Source organism: Alosa sapidissima, chromosome 1, assembly GCF_018492685.1.
Source record: "Alosa sapidissima isolate fAloSap1 chromosome 1, fAloSap1.pri, whole genome shotgun sequence".
NCBI classification, from domain to species: Eukaryota; Metazoa; Chordata; class Actinopteri; order Clupeiformes; family Clupeidae; genus Alosa; species Alosa sapidissima.
In genome coordinates, this window is record NC_055957.1 from 37,702,611 (window position 1) to 37,723,122 (window position 20,512).

Consider the following 20,512-nt stretch of genomic DNA (forward strand, 5'->3'; position numbering starts at 1 on the left):
TGACTTAATAAAGTATAGAGTATTTATAAGGAAAAAGGTCATAGAAAAATATGGTGTGGGGATTTCACTGCCCATAATACATTATGGGGAAGCAAAATAACAGATGCAAATGGAGAAATTATAGAAGAAATGATCAATGATAGAATGCTGGTGTGTTTAAACAATGGCACTGGTACACGTATAAATATATATAAAAATGAGACATCATGTATAGACTTAACTTTAGTGGATAGGAAAATAGCTAATAGATGTGAATGGGAAGTGGATCAAAATACAAGTATTGGTAGTGATCACTTTCCAATTCTATGCAAGATAGAAACAAATGTATATAACAAAATTATATAAACCACAAATGGTGCTTTCAGAAAGCCAACTGGGTTAAGTATGTGGAATGTTGTAATGATCAAATAAATAATTCATCTTTAGACCTGGAAGAGTCGATAGATAGAATGAATGATTCTGTAAGTAACATTATTTTAAGTGCAGCAAGTCAGAGTACTCCAATTAGTAAAAGCTAAAACAAAAGAAGAAATATACCATGGTGGAATGATGAATTTACAGATGCAGAAGGAGATCGAAATAAAGCATTTAAGAAACTATGTAACACTTTAACAATGGATAATCTTAGATTATCAAAGGAAAAAAGCTCTAAGGAAGGTAATTAAAGAAACCAAGAAAGAAGCATGGAGACAATTTTGTTCAACAATTGGAAGAGAAACAACTTTGGATAAGATGTGGATGATGGTGAAGAAAATGACAGGTAAGTATAAACCATCGCAAATGCCAGTGTTAAATGATGGAAGAAATAAAGCTATTTCAGGAGCTGATAAAGCAAATATGTTGGGGGAAAAGTTTGCTGACATTCATAAAGGAAATCACCTAGATGAAATGTTCAAAAAGAGAAAAGAGGAAATTTTGAAGGAAAATAAAAATATATTAAATGCTAAACAAGAGTCAAATCATATACTAGATGCAGAATTTACTATGTCAGAACTTAAAATGGCCTTAAATATTACTGGATACTCCTCACCAGGACCTGATAATTTATGTTACGCTATGTTTAGGAAACTACCTGATGGATTATTGGTTAAGGTATTAGAATTGTTCAATAACATGGAATAAGGGCAAATTACCAAAGATATGGAAAAATTCAATTATTCTTCCTTTCCCCACAGTAAAATTGACAGTGTTATTAAGTGTTAATTTTTCAGAGACATATTTTTCAGTGTTCATTAGTGTTAATTAGTGTAACTTCGGGAGTTGTTTGAACATGTACACCCACGGTGTAATTAAAACTCACAACCTAGTGTTTTAAGTGGGTGTGAATGTACGAACTCTGGGGTGGAGTCATTTACACTTCCGGTCCTTCAGTTGAGATTTTTGAAAAGAAGATGGACGCCATTGAAGTACAGCGTGGGATCGTAAAAGGTAAATTCATTTGTTCCCTCTACTTCTGTAAGCTAGCATGAAAACTACGACAAATACACAATTAAGTAATGTCACATCACAGGTATATGTTTTCATACCAACGTGTTTTACCTACTATGAAATATTGGTGACGTTAGCTTGGTCGCTAGTTAGTATCGTAACACCCCCAATTATCACCACTTTTGTTCAGAAATTCTAAAACAACGATGTTTTTTAACACTTCAAAATAACATTTACTAAATGAACCTTACATTTTTCAGTAGCCATAGTTGTGTAGATTTGAACAAAATCTGGTTTGGTTCTTAACGGGAGCATTTACTGCCTGAAATATCCGATTTTGTTTACCACGCTCGGAGTTATAGTGCTGGCCTGATGGGTCCCCTATTTACACCGTTTCAACGGCACATGGACGGTTAGACCGAGAATTCTCGTCGTGAAATTAAAATTCCACTGGAGCTCCAAGCGGTTGTGTACACGCAGCCTTACAACACTGTTTACAGCTCCTCGAGTCACGGTAAAATGTCATTTTTGGTACATAGCTAATTTAGATACACCTATGTTGTGGGTGGTTGTGTTTCTATAGGAGTCCGCTGTCTTGGTTTGTATAGAAATGGATATTAAGTGACACATACACGCAAGACGGTGGGAATACGGGACCGGTGGAAATAGGGGGAGTTACTAGCAAGGTCGCTAGCACTAGCTAGCTCAGAAAATTATTGGTAAAACATCCAGCAAGCTAACATAACTTCGGTGGGTTATAACCTTATCAAATTGAAATGGTTAAGTTTATGTTAATTTGTAATACTTAAACTGTAAACTGACATTAATATAATATTGGAGTCGACAACGTCTTAAAGTCCTTTCTGAAATTCGAAAAGGCGGTTGGAATTTGAATACCCACTGAGGGAATAGCTCTAACATGGTAACGTAGCCTAGCATTCTAGCTGATTAACATTAGTTACAGCCAGAACTCCACTGTTCATAGCGATCTAACGTTAGTGTGCTGCCAAATGCTCACCTGGCACAAATGGATCTGTTGACTGACTAATTATAACAGTCTGTCGACTCATTGACGTTTGGTTGAACTGAACACTATTGCTTGGTTATAAAAAAAATGCTGCTAGCTAACATTAGCTGAGACCACGAGGGCATTCGTATAACTGTTAGGCATTTGTAGCAAACAGAGGTGTAAGGTAACCGTTAGCCTGGTTGGTTTGGTGCAGTCTCCATTCTCTGTATGGCACTGGTATTAGTTTCTGTTAGAGTCTGTTGGCTTTATTTGGGTTAGATCAATTTCTTTGTTTCCTAACTTATAAAGGGTGCAGGTAAGCCAAAGAGTATAGAAGTTAGCTAGCTGATACTAATTTTAGATATTTGTAGAAATTGTGGTTCAATAGCTTGCAAGCACGTGCATAAGGATATTCAGTCCATCAGGCATAACGTTACAGCTGAGCAGAGTAAGAAATGTTTATTCTCTGAAATTATGAGCAGTTTTTTTATGGATATGGTAAAATGTAGACGAGTTTACTGCCTAATGAAATTATTTAAGTTATTACCAGTCATGTTGCTTAAAAAGTAGGGATTATATGAACATATTTTAAGACAAAACACTTGCGGTTGAAACATTTGGTAACCTGTGGTAAATAATGTCAGAATAAAGTTTAGAAGTCCTTTGCTGGTTAGTTGATATACTGCTGATGGTCAAATCATTGTTGTTCTTGTATTGATGTAATAATTTTCTTTGTTTTAACAGGGTCAGCAAAATGCTCATCAATGTCCAGTACCATGGAGAAAAAAGTACCTCAAACTGCAGCCTGGTTTTTCTTTTCAAAGTTTAATTCGAGAAGGTGAGGTTTTATGTGAGTTTAGCCAAAGTCCTTTTAGGCAAGTCCCTCCACTCGGCAGCCATATTGCAACGCTTTTTTTTTAAATTTTTTTTATTTATTTTTTTTTCTAGCTTGTTTAGACTATGAATCAGCCTGACCTTAGGCATGTTTCTTAATGATTTCACACGCACACTTTGTATCCTGGCTGGAGTTAATGCAGATCCTTATGATCCTTTTTAAGAAATACATTTGAAATCAATCAAAGTTCAAAATCCCTGTGCACAGCCCTTTTGCAGGTGCTGATGGTGTGCAGTATAACTATTAAAAAGTCAAAAACTAGTATAAATCGCACACTGGAGGGTATATTTTGTTGACTTTATTTGGCGTGAAGGCTTTAGGTTCACGTTCAAACCTGATGAAGAAAATTGTGAAACGTGGTGTTCACGCCAAATAAAGTGGGTAAGGTAAAAAAAAAAAAAAAAGATTTTGTCACCCTTTAGTTGAATTAAGTGAAATAAAATCGGAGACCGAATTTCTTAAAGCAGCCCTTTAAGATTCCAATTTTTTTTTTCTTGTTCTTCAAACAAGGCACATCAATCCACTGATGCAAAAGAAGAGAACACCTCTGCCATAGGAGATTCAGCAGAAAAAGGCCAAACAGGTGAGCATTTAAAATTAAAATATCACTAGGAGAAATCCTTGTCTGTCTCGTCTCCAAAATGCAGAAGCCTGGCTTTGTGTTCCGGTAGTGTCAAATCAGTGGGCACATTCAATCTTGCAGCTCTGCACAGATCTGGCTGAACGTAAAGTATGTTTATTAGATTCAGTCAGATCTTCTTGCAGATCCAGTGCTGCAAGATCAAAATCCCACTGATTTCATGCTACTGGAACACGAAGCCAAGCAATTTGCTTCCTTCAGATACAGGTCTTGTTATAACCTCTCTGTACACTTTCAAGTTTACAATACTTCTGTTTGTCTGTAGAGACCCTCATCACACAACCACAGAAGTGTAATTATATTTTGAGCACTATCAGTGGTATTAAATAGCGTTTGTTTTTTGACGTTCTAGCTGCCCCCTTAGCTTTCTTGTTTGTACTCTGGATTTACACTTTTTAGAGGGTGCATGTAAGTTTTCTCTTTACAAGTGTATCACTGTTATTGTTTCTTTTTTTACGCATAGATGGTCCAGGAGGTTCTGGAGAAGAGTTAAATGGGAGAGGAAATAATGGAGGAGTATAGTAGAGCACCTTGACATACTGTACAAGAAGGCATCTTCTGAATATCCTGGTCCATGGGTATGTTTTGTTTTGAATAAATTAATCTAATTGTATACAACAGTTAGGTCCAGTCAAACTATTAACTCTTTTCTGACTGAACGAGAGGGATTCCATGGGTGGGGTTATCTCAGGACATCCCTACTCAGACTTTTCAGTGGTAGTGCCATTTTTACATTGATCCAATGTTATCGTTCCATTCATTCAAAGTGAGAGAACAGTGTAACATAACATCACAATTGACTGTTTGAGTGAGAAAAATAGAGTGCATGTAATAGGGTGAACAATGTAATGTGAAATAAAATAAAAAAGAATCATTATTGTGCTCATATAGCCTCACACAACCTGCCTGCAGAGTGACAAGAAAACCCTAAATTGATGTATTTTAATCCAGGTATTAGGTAGTAGAATTGCTGTGTAAAAACAATATTGAACTGGTGATTGTGGGGTTGATAAATGCTATAAGGCAGAACCTTAGCTGTAGGGATATCTATTACCAACTACACAGTGGCTCCATTTTCAAAAAACTCCTGAAGACCCAGCTCTTTAGAGAACATCTCCTGTCATAGCACTACTTACAACAAGTCTTGCTGATCCTAGTAGTTACCACCTGTCTTGAACTGACACTCAACTGTTTAAAAACAGCACTCACTGATGCACTTATTCTTACTGTACTCTACTGTTTTTAAATTGTCCTAAAATTGTTGAGAGAATTGCTTTAAAACTTAAACTGCTACCATGTTAGTCGCTTTGGTTAAAAATGTGTTAGCCAAATGTAATGTAATGTAACGTAATATTACTTAAGTCTATATTTTATCCATAATCCATGTTTAATCACTCTTCCATTTTATAGCTTGTAATGTTGTCTGAATATATCTAATATAATTTTCCTATTGTTTTTAGAAGGATACCAGTACGAAGTCAAGGAAAAAGATATGCACTCGGCATTGTGACTGTTTCCTAATCTCAGGGATCCTTACTCCACCAATGGCTATGTAAGATTTTACTCATTTCCATTTAAGGTTATATATAATAATAATGTTCAACTATTGATCTGGATAATCATAGTTCTTGCCCACATTATTTTGCAGGAACACTTCTACGATGCTGGAAGAGGGACGGGCTATCTGGCATGGCGCCTAAAGCAACGAGTGTCGCAGCGTTTGGTCAAGAACAGCTCGGGAGCCTTGGAATACATGAACACCATGAGCTTTTTAAGGAGGTAGACTTTCTAATGAGGAGACACAGCACTCAAAAAATCCTCCATAGAAATGCATGGGGTTAGTTTGTAACGTATGGTGTTGTCTACATATATCACACCCCCTCCGTGGCAAAACGTGGACATGTAAATACATTGAGCCAATCATGTGGTGTGTTGTGAAGACATTGATTGTGCCAATCATGTGTTGTGATCTTGCCGCTGGAGCAAGATTGGTGTTGTGAAGCCTGCCGAAAGTGCCCAAAATGCGTTGCAATATGGCTGCTGAGTGGAGGGACTTGCCTAAAAGGACTTTGGGTATACCCACATGTAACATCACTTCATGGTGCATTATCTGTCTTGCTTATGGAAAATTGGCCCATTATTGCACATCTCTAGTAATAGGTTTGAAGCAAAACACAAGTTTGTGAAATTGTAAAAAACTCTTGATTATATTGTTTTATTTCTTGTTTATGAAATGTTTACTCAGTGTTGCAGAGCATTTTCATGCATATGTGGTTATGGATTGTGAGGAACATTGTTTTATTGTTAAAGTCAATGATTTGTATGAGTATAAGGCCTTTGCTCAACAAAATGCTTATGGACCAAACTTTGACATATATATTGTACCTTTGCACATTGATTTGAGCCATATCATGGCAAATGTTAATAAAAAAAAGAAAAGTAATTAATTTGCTGTGGTTTGTTTAATATGTTTATTTTGATAAATATATGGCTCTATAAACTAATTAATTACTCCAATAGAGTTAATTATGAATCACTGATGGAGTTAATGATGCACTCCAATAGAGTTAATTTTAACTCTGATAGAGTTAATTATGAAACACTAGGCTAGTGTTAATACGGCAACACTATGGCAAGTGTTATTTTAACACTGATGAGTGAGGATTATATAAACTCTGGAATAGTGTTAAAATTAACACCCGTAGAGTACAATTAACACTGGCCGATTTACTAAGCCAGGAAAAGAGCCAAGCAATCCAGGGAACTACAGGCCTATAGCACTGACGTCACATTTAGGAAAGTTAATGGAGAAACTGATGAAGTGGCAAGATTAAATTATTTTCTGGAAAAGAAAAGTATTCTTAAAGATTATCAAACTGGATTTAGAAAGGGTAGATCTACGGCAGATGCTTTGGTGAAGCTGTAATGAAGTGGAGAAAACACTGATTATGAAGGAGGTAATGGTGGCCGTGTTTTTAGACATAGAAAAGGCATATGATACTATGTGGAGAGAAGGGGTATTGATCAAACTGGATAGAATGGGAATTGGAGGGAAGATGTATAATTTCATACTGGACTTCCTTTCCCAACATACTTTTAGAGTCAAAGTAGGCTCAGAAAATGCAGATGAATTTACAGTGGAGAATGGAATTCCTCAAGGAAGTGTAATCAGTCCCATCTTATTTAATTTAATGATTAATGATATATTTATCAAACTAGGAAAAAGAAGTGATGGATTACTGTATGCAGATGATGAGGTAATATGGAAAAGAGGCAGAAATATTCCATATAACTCCACTTATGCAAAAGAAAATTCAAATATTAGAGCAATGGGGAGTGAATTGGGGATTCAAATGTTCTATTGAAAAATCAAATGTTATGTACTTTACAAGAAAGAAAATGGCTGAGGACCACCATTTATTTATGTATAATCAAATTTTGAAAAGAGTTGTGAAATTTAAATACTTAGGAGTTTGGATGGATGAAATTCACAGGATTCAGTTTAGAGCATTAAGAATGGCCTTAGGTGCTATTAAAACAACTCCAACAAGTGCTATTCTGGTAGAGACAGAGGAAGCTCCACTTACTTTAAGATACACTAAGCTGGCTTTAACATATAGGGTACGACTGATGGGGGATAGTAATAATCCAGCAGCATCAGTACTGAATGATTGTTGGGAGTATCAAACGAAGGCTAAAGGGTTTGGATGGAACATAAATAAATTAGCAGAGCAGTATGACATTAAAGATTTAGAATATAGTCCTGCAATAGCTCTGAGTGAAATCCCTGGATGCTCCCAATTCCAGAAAAGAGGGAATACCCTGATGATCAGAGTTTTGCAAATTATAGTGAAAGATATCTATCCTCTTCATTTTATGGTTTTATAAAAATTTTCACTGATGGATCAAAAGACCAAAATGGTCATTGTGGAATAGGAATTTACATTCCTGAATTTAAAAAAGGACTGAAGTACAGATTGAATAATTACCTCTCAGTATACACAATAGAAATAACTGGCATAATAACAGCTCTAAGGTGGATAGAGGAGATAAAACCATTAACATCTAATATGCTCTGATTCAATGGCTGTACTGCAGAGCTTTGAAAGTGGTGATTCAGTCAGAGAAGACCTATTGATGGAAGTTAGAAATATATTGTTAAATATTAGAAGCCTAGGATTAATGGTTCAGTTTTGTTGGGTTCCAGCACATATTGGAATTAGAGGAAATGAAAAGGCAGATGGATTAGCCAAAAAGGCACTAAAAATAAAGAAATAGAAATGAATGTGCCAATAGGGAAAGGAGAAGCAAAAACTAAAATTAAATCTGAAATAATGAAGAGATGGTAACAGGAATGGGACACTGAACCTAAGGCTAGACACTATTACAACAATCAGAAAAACATTGGAGGAAAAAGAATGAATATGCAAAATAGAAAAGAAGAAATAGTGTACACAAGATTAAGAATGGGACACACAGGACTAAATGCAACACTAAAACTGATTGGAAAAGGTGATGGATTATGCATAGAGTGCCAAACACTGGAAGATGTGGGGCATGTTTTGTTTATATGTGGAAGATACAGAGAACAGAGACAAACATGGCAAGAATTGGATGAGAACATAGAGGATATTCTTGGGGAACAAGGAATGCAAGTAGATAGAATTAGAGCCTATTTGTTTTCCTGAAAAACGCTGAGTTAATGAAAAGAATTTAATTTTTGGTTTTGTTTTGATTGGTTGTTTATTTGTTGGTTTCTGTTTTGTTATTATTTATTATCTCTAGATTTATTTTTACACCTTTCTGATTGAATGGCCAAAACATCCAATAGCATCACTCTACACACTCCTGTACAGTAGGTGGCGGTATACATCAATTAAACGATGTAATCTGCCATTAAAGGAAAGAAGAAGAAGAATAAATGGATCTCATGAGTATACACCAATCCGCCGCGAACTTTATGGGCGCTGCCATCTTGCCTGCCGCCATTACTGCGTGCCTGCGGAGTGTGACGATGTGACACTTGCCGGTGCCTTCTAATGGCTTTTCAATGAAAGCATCCTGTTAGAGAATATCAAATAGGAGATCCTGCTCATGAAAAAATGTCAGGTGAAGGGGAACATTGGGTAGATGATGTCAGGCAGTGGCCAAAACTTACCAATGAAGGTAATTTATTGACAACATAATGTATTAAGACGTGTATTAATTATTGACAACAATAAGCCGAATGCTATCATTAGTAGCTGTGTTGCTAATATGTTCACAAGCTTCAGAAGTTGCAAATAACTATTAGCCACGACCACTTGTAGCAGTAAAATACATGTTCTTACAGGTATTCAGGATTATTTTATTAATCGTATGTATTTCATCCACTTTTAACGCACATCTTGGTCCTCCACTCCACAAGGAACTCTGTGTAATCCATAAGCCTGTAAACATGGGCACTCAATGTGCAACAAAGGTTTGTGAATTTCACAAACGGTTTAATTCTAGGTCTGTATCCTACTGTTGTTAAAACAGCCAACCACACAACACGCTTTTCCCGGCATCACTGGACAGCATACGTACTAAATAAAAATTAAGAAAAAGAAAAAGATTTCGCATCTACAGCTAACGTCTGCTACAGCCGCCTACAGGACCAACACATTACTTCGCTACTTCCTTAGCAGCAAGGCAACGCAGTAATGGCGGCGCTGCTTTACTTCCGTGTTTCGCCGGATTTGTGTATTCACAGAGCCCGTCATTCTCTGACAAATAAAAAAATTATATCCCGAGAAAAGTAGATTTTGAGGGGTACAGCTCCATAGACCTCCATTCATTCTGGACTCGCCCGCGAGCGCCCCTAGATGCAGTACCACACCGGAAGAGTTCCGAGACTGAAGGTTCTCCCAGAGAATGTCTAATAAGGGGAGAACTGCCACTCTCGGAAAACTTCCGGTTTCTGAACTGGTTGCAGTTCCTTCTGTGGTTCCACATGAGGGTGCTCGTCCACGAGTGCAGAATGCATGGAGGTCTATGGAGATGTATAACCTGACCCTAGCCAGATGAATGTCGTTCCGCTTAGCTCCGCCTAGCTTCACTCACATCCATCTGGGACCTCTTCCATTGAGAGTGATTTCTCCAACCAACTTTATGGGCGGGAGTTTCATAGATGTGACACAGCGTAGAAGCGACTGTGAGTCTGTTATTAGCGTCATGGGTTGGCTTCGATGTGAGTGGTTGAAGTAGCACGTCAATAGATGACGGACAAGTGGCTTATTCAATCATATGCAAGCATTTTTTGATTAGGCCCAGCCAACACTTCAATGGATCGGTTCCAGATGGATGAGTGGAGCTAGGCGGAGCGAAATTCATCTGGCTATTGGCAGGTTAGGAGATGTACCCCTCAAAATCCACTTTTCTCGGGATATCATTTTTATCATTTTTACAAGTAATTTGAGTATTGTATTCGAAAGGGGAGGCAAAGAAAATACACTTGTGTCAATGACGTCATTCATTAGCACAGGGCTAGCGTGTTATGTGCAACAACGACCCAACCTGTAAGAAATCAAAAGGACATAAGTACTCGTTCATTCAACTTTTGACCTATAACCCATGTTGAAGTTATACAAACTACAATCAAATCTGAGATTTGTCAACGACAATCAGGTGAAGGAGACAAATTTAGCCGTCTAGCTCCATTGACTCCCATTCATTCTGCACTCATGGCGATCACCCCCAGTGGAACTCTGGTGGAACTGCATCCAAAATTCGGTACAATGGGACTTAATACGGAGTGGCAAGGCTCTCCGTAGACGGGCTCTGTATACAGTCATTATTTTGAGTTTGTGTCAGCTAAACATGACAACATTAAGATAGCCTACATTGTACATTCTGTGCTGGCGAAAAAGTGTCGCAAAGTTTTGGGAGTCTCCCACATATGTTACTGTTTGTAACAGTGACTTTAGCATTGCTCACGGTGGGTTAAATGATTGCAAAACACTTGTTGAGGTGAGTTTAACAAGTGTAATTTCATTTGCATATTACTCAGGCCTATACTAGATGGCTTGTTGCCAAGGCTACATACATGAGAAGGCCAAACTTCCAAAATCTACATATTTTACTATCACAATTTCTATCAATAGGCCTTCCTTATTTGGTGTAGCCTAGGCTACTGACTAGACATCAAACAAACATCTGAATTTCAGTATCTAAGTAGGTTAGGCTGGGATGTCTGCTATAGGCCTACATTGTTGACATTACTGTTAAAATGCATTTCCAGTACAGAGAGTAGGCTATTGGCAAAACCGGTTATCATTTTTATGTTGAGGCGGTGGGGGTGTTGTCGACAGAAAGTAACTAATAAAGTAACTTGTAATCTAACTTAGTTACTTTTAAAATCAAGTAATCAGTAAAGTAACTAAGTTACTTTTTAAAGGAGTAATCAGTAATCAGATTACTTTTTCAAGGTCACTGTGTCAACACTGCTAATATGCTGAGAAAATAAATTCAAAAGTGCTTCGGGAAAAAGGTTTTTTTCACATACAAGGCATTTCAGGCCACAGATATAAACTAGGGGGACACAATGAAAATAAATTAACACTCCCCTCAATGTCAACACTATTTCTTTGCATTGATGTGCGACTTTAGAGTTGAGAAACTCCGGTGATATGCAAATTCCTTGCTGCAGACATTGTAGAGGACTTTATTTTAATCAACACTTTATTTTTATCATAACACCATCAGGCCGTTTTTTTAAAAGTAAATGTTCCAATCGATGATCTAGGCAGCACATTTTCTTCCCTCTCCTTCATTTTACAGTCTAATGGTTACAGACTAGAACGGCTCGGGGTCAAAGGTCATACGGAATCGATTAATCTGCGCTATTTTTTTTAATCAGTTATTTTTTCTCAAATTAATTAATCGAAATTAATCAGTTATTTTGACAGCCCTATTTTTAACTTTTAATGTTCTAAGGGGATGATGAAACAGAAAAGAATGCTTTCAACTTGTCTATAGGGTGACATTAAATTGGCGGCGCAAACAAAAAAATTGGGTTACAACCCATGTTGACCCTTTTAGCTCCGTCAGTTGACTTTTCTATTCATTTTTTCCAACTTCAGACATGTCCAGAGGGGATCGTAAAAGAGAAAAGTTGTATCTAACACTTACATTGGTCACAATGTGGCAATACTTCAGAAAAAGGAAAAAAGAAAAAAAGGTTTACATTTTACGCTGCCCTTTCAAAAGGGTAAAGAAATTAGTATTTGTATGGACAAATCGCTACTTAGGGTTCCAAGTTGTAGTTGCGTTGACATGCCTCTTGATTGTGTAAGAGATAATACCTCTATTTCCTCCAAGGGCAGCAAAACATAAAGCAGAAGAGAACAGAGAAGCATGGAGAACACGTCTGATCACACTTGCAGTACTTCTCACTTTAGGTATCCACTCTTCACAGCAATATACAGTCTGGTGTTGCTTGTGGGTCTGCCACTGAATGCTTTCTCCCTGTGGAAACTTGTGCGTCGAATAGGGCTTAAGTCAGTGCCAGTTATTTACATGGCGAACTTGGCACTGTCTGATCTGCTCTTCACACTCTCTCTGCCATTGCGAATCCTCTACTTCTCCACGGGTGTGTGGAAGTTGAGCAACATCAGCTGCATGATTCCTGGGACCCTGTTCTCAGTCAACCTCTATTCCAGTTCTTTGTTCATCACCTTGATCAGTGTGGATCGTATGCTGGCTGTGGTGTACCCACTACGCTCGCGCTCCGTGCGCACTCGCTTTGTCTCCTGGGTGGCGAGCGTGGCAGTGTGGATAGGCATCGCCGGTCTGTCTGTTCCAGTGGCCTTAAACCATGGGGTCAACAACGATACACACTGCAGGGTCAGCCGCTGCTTTGAGCACTTCTCTCCTGCTGAGTGGGGAAAAGGTTTTTACATCCTTTGCATTATTTCTACGTTGGGGATTTTTATCCCTTTCGGAATTATCTTCGGTTGCACCATTGCCATCATCCGAAAGCTGCGAGACAGAGCTCAGTCCACCTCAAAGGGCATATCGGAGACCAATCTGGACAGGAGCAAGATGGTGAGGCTGTTCCTGACAAATTTGCTCATCTATGCTGTATGCTTCATCCCATTCCATGTTGCCTTTATTCTCTATGGGTTGTACAAGCTGAAGAAGTTGGAATACAACTATTTTGATGTCCAGACTGTAACCATGTGCTTGGCCAGCACCAACAGCTGCTTGGACCCACTAATCTATTACTTCAGCTCCATTAACATTCAGAGAAACAAGGAAACAAGATCACTGAGAACAGTCCTACCAGAGCACTGAGTTGACCTGACCTGAAGAGACTTTGATGATGTAAGATAAGTATTATGTTCTAATGACAAACCAATTTACCAGATCTCAATGCATCCATGTGTGGTACACACGATGCCACAGTACACATACAGCACAATGTTCTTTTTGCTTTTGTCTTATCATTGCATTGATGTGCGACTTTAGAGTTGACTTGTTAGTTCAACTGGGAACTAACTATCTACAGTAGTTCCTCAGAGAAACACTTCAGCCACACCCATGTAAGTACAGCAGAATTAAAACAGAAAAGCATAATTTTGTACATACAGGTCCGCAAACCTTGCTTATTGTGTATTACTCCATTACAAAATTGTAGCCTTCATTCCACCTGTGTTTTTCTAATGCATTTCATTAAACATTTTTCACTGAATTTCAGTTATGGTGTGATGTGTGAACTTTTTAATGCATGAAAAAGGAACATGCCATAAATATCAAGCATCAGACATCCTCAATTAAAACACTGACCAAAAGTGAAACATCCCTTTAAACAGTTTATTTCTAAGTAGTAGGAATTTTACAAGCAGATGGAACAGAAGCTAGAGGAAGAACAGAGACAAGGTCACTAATAAAAATCGGATGATACATTCCCTTTAGTCTGTAACACAATCAGCCCTAACTACAGTGTCTGATCATGAAGAGAATACTAGCTTTGCCAGAGAAACATTCTGCCATGCAATTCAGATGAAACTGAGAGTGGAAAATTAATATGACTGCTATGCAACAGCAGACATCAATTGTAGATTGATTAAAAAGAGGTATACTTGACATGAAAAAAGCTACCACAGCCTGTACATAGGGTTTCCGCTCTACAACATGTCTGATGAAAGCACAGATGAATATATAATGATCATGTACTGCACATTGTCTACAGTATTCAAAATAATTTACTGACAAGTTTGAAGAAATGCTTGACTGGAACGCGCATTAGCACATAAAAAAAGAGTGGGAGAAATTTTTACTTAACAAGCTACCATTATGCAACACTGATCTTGATACATGAAATATGTAGATATGTATTAAAGATATGAAAATTGAGATATATTGCTTCTATACACTGCAAAATAATACAGAACTTGACACTAGGCAAACAAGTAAATTCTAAAATATGAGGTATGTTTTGGCTTCATGACAATATCTTCATATTTTGGATTTCCTAATAATCAGAAGTTTACATGTGCCTCCAGAAAATCTAAACCTGGAGGAACAGACAACATAATACAAAACAAACAAACCTTAAAACAAAGTCAGTGCATAGTACACGCGGCATATTCATACCAGGCATCCCAATACCGTATAGACATTGCACATCAAGAGGGTAAAAGAATGAAAGAAAAAGGAAAAAATAAAATTACAACACATAAAAATCAGACAGTCTTCCCTAAATGTTAAGGAATATTGGATAAATCCACTAACCAACTTGGGACATATTACAGTGGGTTCAAAGGATTTTGCAGATCACAATTATAGGTAAACAATGTTATGTTTACAAAAAAAAAAAGGTCATGAAAATCACAATCTAAGATTACATTACATTCTTACTCAAGACAGAATAAAAAAAATAAAAAAAAACACAAATACATTACACAACATTTAGTGTACCATGCAGGTTAAAGTGCAATCAAGCTGAATGGAGAGAAGATCCAGTGGACAGTGTGGGACTTCACTGGCTGTGATGCGGGTGTGGGAGAGGACAGAGGAGCGAATTTACGCTCGGTCGCAGATGACTGTCTCCACCACAAATGTGTTTGCAAAATGGCGAATATTGTGACAGTTTCTGGTCTCACGTCGGTCAATGCCTGTACAAGAGAGAGATCAGCTGTTGTCACTTCTCTTGCAACATACAACATTTCTACACATTATACACTACTCACAAAAAGTTAGGGATATCTGGCTTTTGGGTGAAATTTAATGTTTCAGTACAGAAAGTACTGTACTGTTTAATGTTTCAGTACGAAAGCAGAATATCCCTGACTTTTTGTGAGTAGTGTACTTCATTGACACTGCTGGGCAGGTGAGGAGTTCCTGTTTTCTTTCTTATTTTACTTCACTTCATTTTAATATCTACACATCGGTTGACTAAAATTTTTTTTTTCTTTCTACGCCTGAAAATGATAAGCACGCTTATCTACCCCATGTCTGCCAGTTCTAACTTTACTTTGTGGTTCGTTTATATGGGCTTCATTTCCTGTTTCTCATGCCTCATAAGAAGTAGTAGAAAAACTTCTAAACCTGAGACATCAACTGCTGTGAAAAAGCAGTGAGAAGAGTTATACTGACAGCAGATCTATGCCGCCCCGCACTCTGCTGCAAGCAAACGGCTGCCCCCTCACACACACAAGCGCACAAACCGACGCACACAAGTAGACGTAGCAGTTCCGGTTGTGCCCACACATCACGTTAATAAGGAAGTCCGCAGTGTACACTCAGTGAGTCACCCACTCACACACTCGCCAGTCACTAACGTATTTGCTGGGAGAATCGCCATGCCAGGACTGTTGCGTGAGCAGGCTGCTGGTTGGCGGCCAGGCTGTCTGTACCTACGCATGCCTCGGGGGCGGGATTCCTCATTAGATCATCATCATCATCAGTGAGAGGAGGATTAACCATTTCCTGTGTCCATCACCCGTCCCTACACTGATGCCATCCTCTCAAGGGCAGAAATCTTTTTTTTCCCAGAAATCTTTTGAAATCACATCACCCACAAAAAAAAGAGGAGGACACAAAGCTGACATGACACGACAGAAGTGAGAGAGGGAGGTGAGTACTCACGCCTCCGAGTGCTGCGCCTCCTCAGTCTGTAGGTTTCTTTGCCGTAGCAGAGTCTGTGGATGAACGGCCCCAGCTGCCGCAGGCTGCGCACACGGCCAGTCACCATCATCTCCTCTTGGACTATGTAGGTCTGGGGCAGGTATGTACCCTTCTGTGAAACACAGAACAAGGGTGTCAGCACCTGGGAAGCTTGATCCAGTAACTCAACCCTGTCCAACTCAGTCGTATCTCATGTCATGGCCCAAGGTGAAGTACAGTTAACAAACATTTTATCCAAACTAACTTGACGCAGTCATGGCATGCATTTTTAAGAAAGTAAAGTGACAAATGGCCTAAATGTTGTTGGTTCTTTGTTCTACAAGGCATTCACATAGAGGGCATCTGTGTGAGGAAGTGCAACAAAAGCCATATAGAAATCCCCTTACCTTGACATTTACAAGTAGCTCCCACAGATTTCTTGGAGGCATGACAATAGTGGTGTTTAACTCAATGACGTAGCACTTGTCCAATGCAATGTCATAATAAGCAGTCAGACCCTACAATTATTGAAATGGAGAACACGATAAACAATTTTGCAACACAGAAGGACCACAACTACAAAACCCAGCTAAGCTGTAGCAACAAAACTTAAACCAGCTTACAAAATAAAAAAGTAAGGTGTTTTAACTATCAAATGTATTGGGGGTGACAAAAATACATACTTTCTAACTTTCTTGAAAATTTAATTTGTATTACAAACTTAACATAACTTACCCTGGGTGAATCCAGACAAACCTGTAAGCAAATTTGAATTTGCTCTGCGAACAGGTATGTCTGGGTTCACCCATGCTAAACATCATTCCTTAGTTTGCAGGAATCATCGTACCCGATGAAAGTCATGGATGATATCAGCGGGGTCACTTCCACCAAAGTCAGGCATGGGGACACTGATTTGCTCATAGTTGTCTTGTAGGTAGATGCCAACGTTCTCTTCCAGCTCCTGACGGCCATGTATTGGAGCATGCACACCCGTGTCCTCATACAGCATATGGCAGTTGAAGAGCACATCTTCTGGCATCTGAGAGAACGTCTTTGGAAAAAAGGAGGCATACAGCATACAATTAAAATTAGACACCTTAAGGACTCACGTCTCATCATCATAATCATCATAAGTCAAAAACTGAGGCTCACCTGAGAAATAAAGTAGTAGCGGTAAACATAAATTGATGCCAGCACCAGTCCAGACATGAAGACCACAAGGCCAAAGGTAAGACAACACAGACCATTTACTGGGGACTTCTTGGATTGAAGGGGAAGCACCAACTCTTCCTGTTAATATAATAATAAAAAAACACATTATTATTAATCAATTATAACAGCTTTCTCCATTATGATGACCACCTCTTTCAAGTTGGTCTATCATGGTCGCTTCCGGTTATCGGCTAGTAATTGCCACTATCCTACACAGCCGACAAACTTGGGCACCGTCCCTCCGGGTTGGATTGAATGTGTGACGCCAGCATCTCAAGACGTCAGCATGAGCGTGAGCAATAGCTGCCCACCACAGTCTCTCGCTAAATCTGTCACCGGCACTCATCCTACGCGGGTTACACCGAGGATAAAAACGGCGAATAAAACAGATTTCCTATAGCGCCACTAGATTTGACTGGATGATATTTTTAGTAGCCTACTGTAGTGCATTCACACTCCATATTTGTACTGAGGCATCAATCGCGTCAGCGATTCCATGGCAAATGGCAGGATGCATTGTGAATCCATGAACAAATAAATATATTTGTTTAACGGAAATAATTATTTTAACTCTCTGAGACCCACGTAGGCTAATCCTGCCAAGTACCCCCAATGTGTAGTAATGCCTATCGATCACCATTTATTCATAAAAGGCTACAAAATATCACCTTCACGGTCATAATTAAAACAACATGTGTGACATGAAATTACCTAACGAGTGTGGGGGTACTTTTGCCCATGTACAATCGCCTCTGGTTAACACAAGGATTTCTGTCCAAAACCCTAGTGTTAATAGGCCTAGGCTACATCTTTCACGTTGTCGGTATTACTAGCAGAATACATAAAAGAAATTCAGCAGTGTTCCTGGCATAGACAGTAAAGGGGTTCCAGCACGCTGCAAGTGCAGTTCAAGACGAAAAAAATAATATTATATATATATATATATATATATATATATATATATATCAACATTAGTGTGGCATTGTAAGCCCCCGCCCCCAACCGATCTGCAGTGACATTGCAAACCAATCTGACAATTAAATTCCACAGCAAAAAGCCACACTAACATTTGACACTTAGTAGGCGAACCACACGTTACAACTGACAAATGCATGTTACACTACTTTCCGTTGCAACAAAGATACTGTGGGCGCGTGTGTAAAATAACCTTGGAGAATGATAGATAGATACCCTGCTACCTGCGATAATTAGCTGTTTTGAAAGGACGCATTGCTGGCTAATCTTTTTTTTTTTTTTTTTTTTAAGGTTCAGCTGATGGTTATAAAACGTCAAGAATGTATTCACTTTACCTGAACATTTTATTACAATGTAGACATAACACAAACGAAACGCCTTTTATCTGGCAACGCTCACATGCTAACTAAATGCTTTCACAACAAAGGGATGAGTACCAGCATTAGCAAGGCAAAGGAAACGGGTTACTTACATGTGGATAAGGCATATGAACCTCTTCCTTATCTGCATCGCTCTCCTTGTCAGGCTTCTGTGCCGTCACAGGTTGAAAAGCTATCTTCACCATAATTACTCTTCAATACTTATTCTCTGAATAACCTCAAATGTGATGCTGAGGAGAGCACCTTCACCAACTAAAATGAATGCGATGAAGCTGGTGAGCTCAGACAATTTAAAAAGAGTGCGTAAACTTCCGGGAGAATATCAAAACAAAAGTCACCTCGAATAGCAAGTCCTCTGTGACGTCAAAGTTATTCTTTTTTTTTTTTTTTTGCTCCTTGCTTCTTACTCTTGCTTTCTCACGTTAGACCAATCAATTTATGCCATATTCGCCAACTGAAATATAACTAACTAAAGATAACTAACACAAGTTTATCACTAAATTGTAGCCTACCCAGAGGTTTAACACGTAGGCTACAAAGTATAAACTGTCTGCTGTCTTCAAGCATTTATCTGAAAAATAAGTAGGCTAGACTATCACCACATTTGAGACAGACGAGAAATATCGTTTGTTAATAAGTAAGGCAGGCTGATCATTCTCATTAGTTTCACGAGCTGAAAAGTTAATTATTACAGAACCTTTAATTTGAAAATGGACAGATATGGTAGTAACATCCGAGTCTTATTTTGGTGCTATCGACTGGCGCGTTCGGATGGCGTCCAGATGGCGTTATCTACGCCATCCGGAAATGATAGGTCTATTAATGGATCTGGGCTATTCTTTATGTTATGAAATAGGCTACACCTTGTTGTACGCACAAAGATAGACAGATAGGGGGGCGGGCGGGGGGGTGCTCAATTGAATTTTATATGGCTACATATTAATATTTGTCATTAATATAGCATGGCTACATTATAATTATGGTTACTTTATATGCACAATCCATAGCCTTGAAATTCATTGAGTGGCAGAATAGAATCGTAGGCTTTTCCTCCAGGATTGTCATGACAATAATATGCCTATATGCTATATGCCTATTCATGCTTTGTTGATTAAAATAACCAAGTTACATTTACCTTGAATTATCTAGCATGAGTTTACGCGCTCAATTCAGGTGCACCACAGTCTTCTTGAAAATAAGCTCTCTTCATTGCCAGCATTCACTACGGTTTCAGTAGTCTAGGTGTTTATTCACCTATTTATTGGAAGTCTATATCTACTCCAGATGTTTTTCTCGGTCTGACCATAAACACGGCAATAATTAACCATTTCCCTTCCTCCAATGTATGGCGACGTCCAGATCTGATGACACGCCGTGCAAAAACCCCTATGTACATGGATAGATAGATAGATAGATACTTTATTGATCCCTAAGGGGAAATTCAAGGTCTCAGTAGCATACAGACATCACACACAACATGCACTTACAGCATAAAAAGTAATATATGTGTGTTTTCAAACAGCATCAGAGGCACATGTCCGCCATATCCATTCATTTATTTCACTAACGTAAAACACATACAACACCGGATGTACGTGAAAGTAATTGTGGTGAATAATTACTTAATATTAACCTAGACTGGCAAACTTCAGGAACACTCAGGAATCAGGTTTATTCTGTTACAAGCAGAGAGGGTAAAAAAAATGGTCTATGGTCTATGTAGCCTAGGCCATGGCACAGAGGCCATGGCCTCTGCTGGATCAACCTCTCTCTCTCTCTTCTTCAGTACTCCATCTAGTTCTAATTCTTGTTCTTCTTACAATGCAAGTTAATCACTTTTGTAT

At 38.5% G+C, this 20,512-nt stretch overlaps 2 protein-coding genes and 1 long non-coding RNA gene across 5 annotated transcripts; 2 read left to right on the forward strand and 1 right to left on the reverse strand.

Moving 5' to 3' along the window:
• Window positions 1–1,336: 1,336 nt before the first annotated feature.
• On the forward strand, window positions 1,337–6,415 carry LOC121685074. 3 transcript variants are annotated; one of them, XR_006023260.1, is made up of 6 exons: window positions 1,337–1,428; window positions 3,182–3,275; window positions 3,843–3,915; window positions 4,436–4,550; window positions 5,433–5,524; window positions 5,621–6,415. It is a non-coding gene; the product is annotated as an uncharacterized LOC121685074 (long non-coding RNA). The 3 variants fall into 3 exon arrangements; XR_006023263.1 differs by having other exon boundaries at window positions 5,436–5,524; XR_006023269.1 differs by lacking the exon at window positions 1,337–1,428 and adding an exon at window positions 1,911–1,942.
• A 5,843-nt stretch (window positions 6,416–12,258) lies between these two features.
• On the forward strand, window positions 12,259–13,432 carry lpar5a (lysophosphatidic acid receptor 5a). The gene has a single exon (XM_042064649.1). The coding sequence runs from the start codon at window positions 12,349–12,351 to the stop codon at window positions 13,285–13,287; it is 939 nt and encodes a 312-aa protein (XP_041920583.1). The 5' UTR covers window positions 12,259–12,348; the 3' UTR covers window positions 13,288–13,432.
• Window positions 13,433–13,792: 360 nt separating this feature from the next.
• Window positions 13,793–18,972, reverse strand: itm2cb (integral membrane protein 2Cb). The gene is made up of 6 exons (XM_042065024.1): window positions 18,761–18,972; window positions 17,254–17,391; window positions 16,949–17,152; window positions 16,509–16,619; window positions 16,084–16,234; window positions 13,793–15,110 (listed from the first exon to the last, which is right to left on the reverse strand). Exons 1-6 carry the CDS (start codon window positions 18,851–18,853, stop codon window positions 15,019–15,021), a joined length of 789 nt encoding a protein of 262 aa, XP_041920958.1. The 5' UTR covers window positions 18,854–18,972; the 3' UTR covers window positions 13,793–15,018.
• Window positions 18,973–20,512: the final 1,540 nt, after the last annotated feature.